Source organism: Dama dama, chromosome 3 (assembly GCF_033118175.1).
Source record: "Dama dama isolate Ldn47 chromosome 3, ASM3311817v1, whole genome shotgun sequence".
Taxonomy (NCBI): Eukaryota; Metazoa; Chordata; class Mammalia; order Artiodactyla; family Cervidae; genus Dama; species Dama dama.
This window is the reverse complement of record NC_083683.1, coordinates 28,821,591-28,828,648: the sequence shown is the minus strand read 5'-3', so window position 1 is coordinate 28,828,648 and position 7,058 is coordinate 28,821,591. Positions and strand designations below refer to the sequence as shown.

Genomic DNA, 7,058 nt, shown 5'->3' with positions numbered 1-7,058 from the left:
CATTTATTTTTACCTCTGAAAAGTGTAAAGTCATCTGAATATGATCCTTTAGACAGACTGAATAATTTGTGTGAAAAGACATAGAAAAATGGACATGCATCACAATACAGTCTAAATATTTATAATCAATATTTTGAGAGTTTGGGTCAAAATTTTCATGTATCTAAAGTATGTTTTATTAATTATTTTCTGCATATGAGATAGAGTTGTAATTATTTAGAATAAATGTATGGTACTTGGTAAAGTATTTATTGTGAAATCATTTTTTAAATTAAGGTGAGGGAAATAAGAAAGCAATGATACATTCATATTCATGGTGTTATTTAAGAGCAGAAAATTAAAAATAATTGATACATTTTATTTGATAATATGCCTAGATTATATAGTGTTACTGAATTATATGCCTTGCCCCAGAAAGTCTTAGCCAGCTACAATATGATTTTATCTATACATTTTATACATTTTAAAAAGAACTGTTTTTTTTAAAAGGCTTTAAAATTTAGAATCATATTGAAAATACTGGGAATAACAAAGAGGTTTAGAAAGGTACAGAAATAATCATGATGAAACTCTGCTTTGTTACTAGATATATCTTTAAATGGTGTAGGAAACACGCTTCAGGTTAGTCAGGAGAGGTCCTCAGAATTACACCGTGCGTGTTTCCCTGAATTGAAACTGTATGTTATTGGTTAACCAGGATATTTAGCATAATCACTCTGCTAGACTGTGGTGGAGGGAGGTGATTATCACTGAGAACAGATGGGCAGGTCCACAGCACTGCCAGATTCTGCACAAGCTCCATTTATTTGCTGCTTCTTGCTTTTTCCCTTCGGTGTTTTAATTTTTTTTTTTTTTTAACACTGTATGTTCTAAAGAACTAGCTGCACAAAAGGTCAGTAGCTGATGACCTTTCAGCTTAGATTTCAAACGTAGGAGAAAGATTCAAAATGCTCTCACTGTGTATCTAAGAAGGATGGGGCAGGTTTCATTTTACACTCTAGCCTCCCTCAATGCATGCACGGATTTATCTGTACGCTAAGCTCTCTGCTCTGCATCTGTAGCTCCTTGTGGATTATATTGTCTCTCTGATCAGAAATGATCTTCTCGGATATGAACACCGTTTCTGGCTCCCCTAAAGTGCATCCTCCTAATGGGACCCGGTTTTATACTTTTCAAGTAAGTGTGCTTTGAATGGCTTCACTACCTAGGGAGTTAATACATAGTCCAACTTTTAATAAAGAAAAAAAATAAGGGAAGGAAAACTGCAAAGTGTGAAAGTATTAAAGAGGATGTAAGATGTAGAAAATGTGCATGTCCTTTTAATCCAGGTTTTTTGATATGGAAATGAGATAGCATTACGATTCTCTGTGAATTCAAGCAAAATAATAGTGAACTAATTTTCACAAGGATTTTTAAATCTGCTAGATTATCATATTTATAGGGTTTATGAGATAATCTCCTGAAATTGTTCTTTATAGATATAATGTGGTGAAAGTTATTAAGTTACTTCCCTGATATATTACAGAGAAGATAGAATTAAAAGACATTTTATGGAACTTTGCAAACTATGTTCTGTGGGCTTAGAAAAATTTTGTATTTTATATACATAGCTTAACATGACTCTTGTTATTTACTTTTATGAGTGCAATACACAATCAATAATACAGTAGCTTAAGTGTCATGTTTAGTATGCTTTTTCAATTTCAGGTAAAGTAGAAACTCATTAAGATGGAAGATTTTCTGTGTTATCAAAAAGTCAAAATGATTTGCAATATAAATGTAAATGTGTGCTACAAAGCTGTTACCGACTTTCAGTTGCCTTTGAATAAATCAGTCATCAGTCTAGAAAATGGTTAAGTCTAAAGTAAATCATATTCTACCTCATTTTTATCCTCAAATTGCATTTTCCAGTTCTAAGGTTTACTTTTTAGTTCAATCATATCATCATTAGGTTAAAAGGGGGAATGAAACTCATCTCTGTATATTTTACACTATGGGAATATGAACAGCCTAGCATTTAATTATTTTAGCTATAGAGTTATAATGTACTAAAAAGCAAATGCAAAGACCTAGAGAATTAATATAGTAGAGGTACTATGTCTTCTAAAAAGGAGCTCTGAATAAATGCACATATGATTTGTTAAAATCTCTTGCCTTTGCGCACAATAGCAGCAGATATAATTTCTCTCTCTCCTCCTTCTTATACTTCTATTTTTAATCCTGTTGCCTCTCCTGCTTTACACTGATGTCTACTGATAGTGCAAGTCTGTGCTGTTACAGAATATTTTTGCTTCCCAGTAGCGATCAGCTTATTGTGGCAGTGATTCAAAATGCAACTGCCCTGGGGCTCTTGTACGGAATTATTACTTTTTTCTTCTCCGTACACTGAGATATAAACACTCCTTACAATATCCTGTAGCTGCCTCTTAGGGGTAGTTTTTGACATTGGGTATTCTGCTTCAGTCTCTTAAAGTTTAAGGGTCAGTAAATTCCATATGCTCAGTCATGACAGGCTTTTTACAATTCTTTCAGCAGGTCTTGCTGACAGATTTCCTGACAGGTGATTTTCTTTGAAAACACACTGGAATGATTTTTAACCACTCATTTCTTTTTTTTGCTGGTGTTATAACAATTCATGTAAAAAGCACCAAGATTTCAGATAAAATAGAAATGTTGACAAATATGAGCTCTATTTTGCTACATTTTTAAAATCACAAAAAGGTATTTGATCCTGACATTTGTGGTAACAGGCACTGTGTGTTTAACTTTTTGTTGCTATTGTTTGTTTTTGCTTTTGGTGGAAGAGAAGGATGGTTTTTAAAGCATAAATATACCAGCTTATAAAAGTTAACTCTTTGCTTTTATCTTCAAGGGACTGAATTATACATGAATATCTTTCTTATTTATATATACATTAGCCTATTTTAAGGTGATGTGCTTTCTTCGATTGTAGTACTGTCATGAGAAATGAGATGCTGTAAAATAACAGGCCGTTTGTCAAAAGTGTATCTTGTGGAAATGATTAGTTAAATTTTTGAAAATGGTTCTCATTATGGAATGGCATAAATGTGTTTCTGAAATGATTCTACATCAAGGAATTGAGATTTTAATGCTTACCTTCTTAAAATTATTCTAGCCCAAGAGTTAACATATGCAAAAACATTTAGGATAGCTTAGCATGAATAATATTCAGTTTCAGTTCCATCTTCTCATCAAATGTTTAAACTATCCTGTCATTTTTTGTTGAAATTGTACAATATCAAATTTTAAAAGTAAGATTTAGAACATATTTGACCTGAACTGTTTAAGGTAAAAAGACGACAAATAAGAAGCTGAAGAATATTCTAATTACAAGCCTATATTTTTCATTGCATTTCAATTTAGCCAAATACGTTTATACTTCTATTCACAAGTGCAAATACTATCTTGTATAGACTAACACTTAATTTAAATTAATTTCCTTATAAGTGAGATCTCACATCTATATACTATGAAAATACTTGAATCTGCATTTTTCATTCAGAGGTCCCTGCACCTTGAATGATGCCAACACCCAATTTGCACTATATATTTAGTAACTTGCCTCCAAAAATTCAAGTTCTAGAGAATAGTTGTCTAGAATGATCTTTGATTGACAAAAATTAAAATTCATTATAATATTTGAATGGATTAAAGCTGTCAGTTTATGTTCCTCAAATAGGTACAAATGGGAAACCTACTTTAAAACAAAATTAAATTATATATATGAATGCAGTAAATTCTTTTTAATGTCCATAAAAGATGATGTCCTAACATCATTTCATATGTAGCTCTATTTCTGCAAGTAAAACTATTTACTATACTTTATTAAATATCTAGATAAACTAATCATAACATAATGTGTAAATTCTCCCAGAAGTACTGATGGCCACCAAGCTACCCGTCTTCTCCTAGAAATTAAGTATCTTCATCTAGAGGTTTTCACACTGTCTGCAGAATCCTAAGATTTCATGGGTGCTTGTCAGTAGTTGCTAGAGACAGTAGGGAGGAGATATACATTCTTTTGAGCTTCTTAATGCTTCCTTATTCTACATTTACCTATTTTATTCATTGGAACTCTATGCAAGCTTTCAGGCACAGCAAGTAACAAATGGCATACTCCTTTCAAAAACAAAGCAAAAGTGGTGTGCAAACCACTTCCTCAAACCAAAGGAGTTAATTTCTGATGGGACCAGTTTTGATCTATTGAACCCACAGAGCAATTATTTCTGCTTATGATATATTTCTTTGCCATTTAATCCTAGCATTAATAACATTTATTGCCAAGAATGTGTGAAAGTATTTGACTCTGTTGCCTGCTGGTACCCACTGAAAACAAGAGAAAGACACTTTGTCACAAAGCATGGAAACATATTAATGTGCCATTTCCATGTTTAGAATACTTTATATATCCCCTGTCCTTAAAGAGTAAAATTCATTTCTTTAGTTTGTTATAAAGAAGCTCTTCCTGATCTGGAGCTCATGCAACATACTGCTTTCTTGACTTGCTTTCCCCAAAAATTATCTGTATGCTTCTGTTCTTTGCCTCTTCACTGAACCTGTCTATTGCAAAGTTGTTTTTATTTAAAGACTCATTTAAGATACCACCTCCCCATGAAGCCTTCACTCATTCACCTGATTTATTCATGATGTATTAAGTACATTTTCTTTGATCATTTGCCTGTTTATATCGCTACAGGAGTACTTAATATGCTTTGTTTTAATCACTGAGAATATTTTATTAATCTGCATCCCTAGCAAATGGGTATACTTATTATTCATGTATAATAAGTGGGGCTTATTGGAGAGTAAATGATTAAAATTTGAAAATTCAACACAAAAACTATAATTTTTTATTTAAGCTATGTAAATGTTTGTTGAGACATATATATTATTAGAAACATAGCTAAAGATAATTAAAGGTAAATGTATTTAAAACTAAGCCTTTGAGTACCACCATTGGGTTCTTCAAAATAAATAACAGTTACATTATGGTTCTCAGAAAAGTTTTAATTTCATTGTTTTTGTAATAGATTTATTTTACAGCTAGACAAAACATTTTTGAGATTTTTTCTTTATACCTATTTATAATTCCTTAGTAATTGAGGTTTTTCATACTTTATCAAAAGAACTTTAAAATTGTTTAATGTGTAATTTTTCATTTAGCAGATACTATTACTTGAAATATGTAGGAGATTAATAGGCAAATTGGAAATCTCAATTGCATGAAGAATTTCACTCAAAAGGTATTACTGATAATTAGTGTGGGGCACCATATCTTTGTGATCATATGAGGTTGAGGTAATTCTGGCTTTTCAGGGGAAGAAAACAGATTTTTTCATATTCTATCTTTTTTTTTTTTAATACCTGGGAATCCACTGTTACTCTTATATTATTTGAAGCACATTATATTAACTTCTTACTGTTGATATATTTTTTTAATGCACTGATTATATCTATCAGTATGCTTGGAACATGTTATATATTTAATTAAAAAAATGAAAGCAAAGGAGCCCAATAGAAATAAGACAGACCCCTTGGCTCTGGGGTTATAGAGTAATATAGGCAGACTTCCCAGCTCAATGAGAGAACTGAACTTTTTCTCTGTTACCCAATTATATGCAGTCATGATTATGATTATAATCATAGAGATAATACAAGAAGCCTTTCAAGCAAGTAGACTGACAAATTTAAATGTCCTTCTTGGTGTGTGGGAAAGGCAGACTTTTATATAACTAAAACATAAGCTGGAGACAGGAAATGGCTAAAATTCAATGTCCAAACTCAAAAATATAAAGGAAGGTTTGAATGTCAAGTCCAGATCCTCAGGAACTTGATCTTAGGGTTCAAGGATTTTCAATGAGAAATGATAGGCTTCAATTTACCATCTAGTTGGAATACTGGATTGTGCCTTGGCTGGTTGATGGGACAGCAAAAACTATTCAGTGGCTTTCCAAAGTAAAAAAAAAAAAAAAAAAAAAAAAACTAGAGGAATTATGATTTCCCTGCTTTAAAGATAGAAAAAACTGAAGCTCGAAAATGTACTTAAGTAGTTGTTAATAATACGAGATATATGTAACATGGTTTCTGTCTGAATCCAGAGTTTTAGAACCCAAAATTCCATACTCTTTCCTCTATGTTCTTCTGCTGAAATTGTTGATGATTAAATACATCAGCAAAATTATTCCAAGGTATGTAATTTCTAATCCTCTGTTGGCCTATTAATTCAAAAACTTATAGAAATTTAGCTCTACTTCTTCAAAACATTGTATCACAGACTCACTGAGTTTTTAAACTTGAGATTCTTGTTTAGTTACATCTCCTCATTTAATCCTATTGACAGTTTTCTTCTAGTTAGAAATATGTTTTTATAGTAATCAAATTGCCAATCAAATTGTGCTGAAAAATAAAAGAGAAATCAAGGGGGGAAAATATTCACTTAATACACACCTTTGTCTATACAAGAATGCTCTTTACATTAGTGAGACCAACCATAGAAAACAATGAATAGCTCCTGGGCTCCCCATAGGAGATCATATCTCTTCCATCTGTAGAGGTTTCTGCTCAATAGATGTTGGCTAGGCTATCTGTTCTGTGAGAACAGGCCCATGTGTCCTCATTTTTTTTTTTTCCTTGCATTGTTAAATCACTAACACCAAGAGATTGTGCAGCACAAAACTGTAATTAGTAAATAGGTGTTGAATTGAATTACAAACGGAAAAGGATGTATCCTCATCTAGAATGACTTCCCCATAGGAAATTCCCAGCATGAGGTCCACAGATATATTTTACTTATATACTTAGCTACAATAACTTTAAGCTTTCAAGTATTGACTGAAGGGGAAGGAAACTGGAAGTAGGGACATTAATTAGGGTTCTCTTAAGGTAAAATATTTAAGGCACGGAGCATAGTGCTCCATGTGTAGTAAGAGGTCAATAAGCCGCGATCACAGCAGCAGCAGGAGCCAGAGGTGGGGTCTGCAAAACACACTAGAGGTGGCAAGGGTATGAACTAAGAGATGTTAAGGTGAGGGAAAAGT

General features: G+C 32.4%; 1 protein-coding gene across 6 annotated transcripts in view; it reads left to right on the top strand.

The window, feature by feature from the left end:
• The first annotated feature begins 768 nt into the window (after positions 1-768).
• PPFIA2 (PTPRF interacting protein alpha 2) overlaps positions 769-7,058 on the top strand; it is a 329,308-nt gene continuing 323,018 nt past the window's right edge. For all 6 annotated transcript variants that reach the window (XM_061125227.1, XM_061125217.1, XM_061125256.1 and 3 more), the window contains exon 1: positions 769-1,176. In XM_061125227.1, the coding sequence (XP_060981210.1) occupies positions 1,096-1,176 (81 nt within the window). In that variant the 5' untranslated portion in view covers positions 769-1,095. The remainder of the gene's footprint in view (positions 1,177-7,058) is intronic.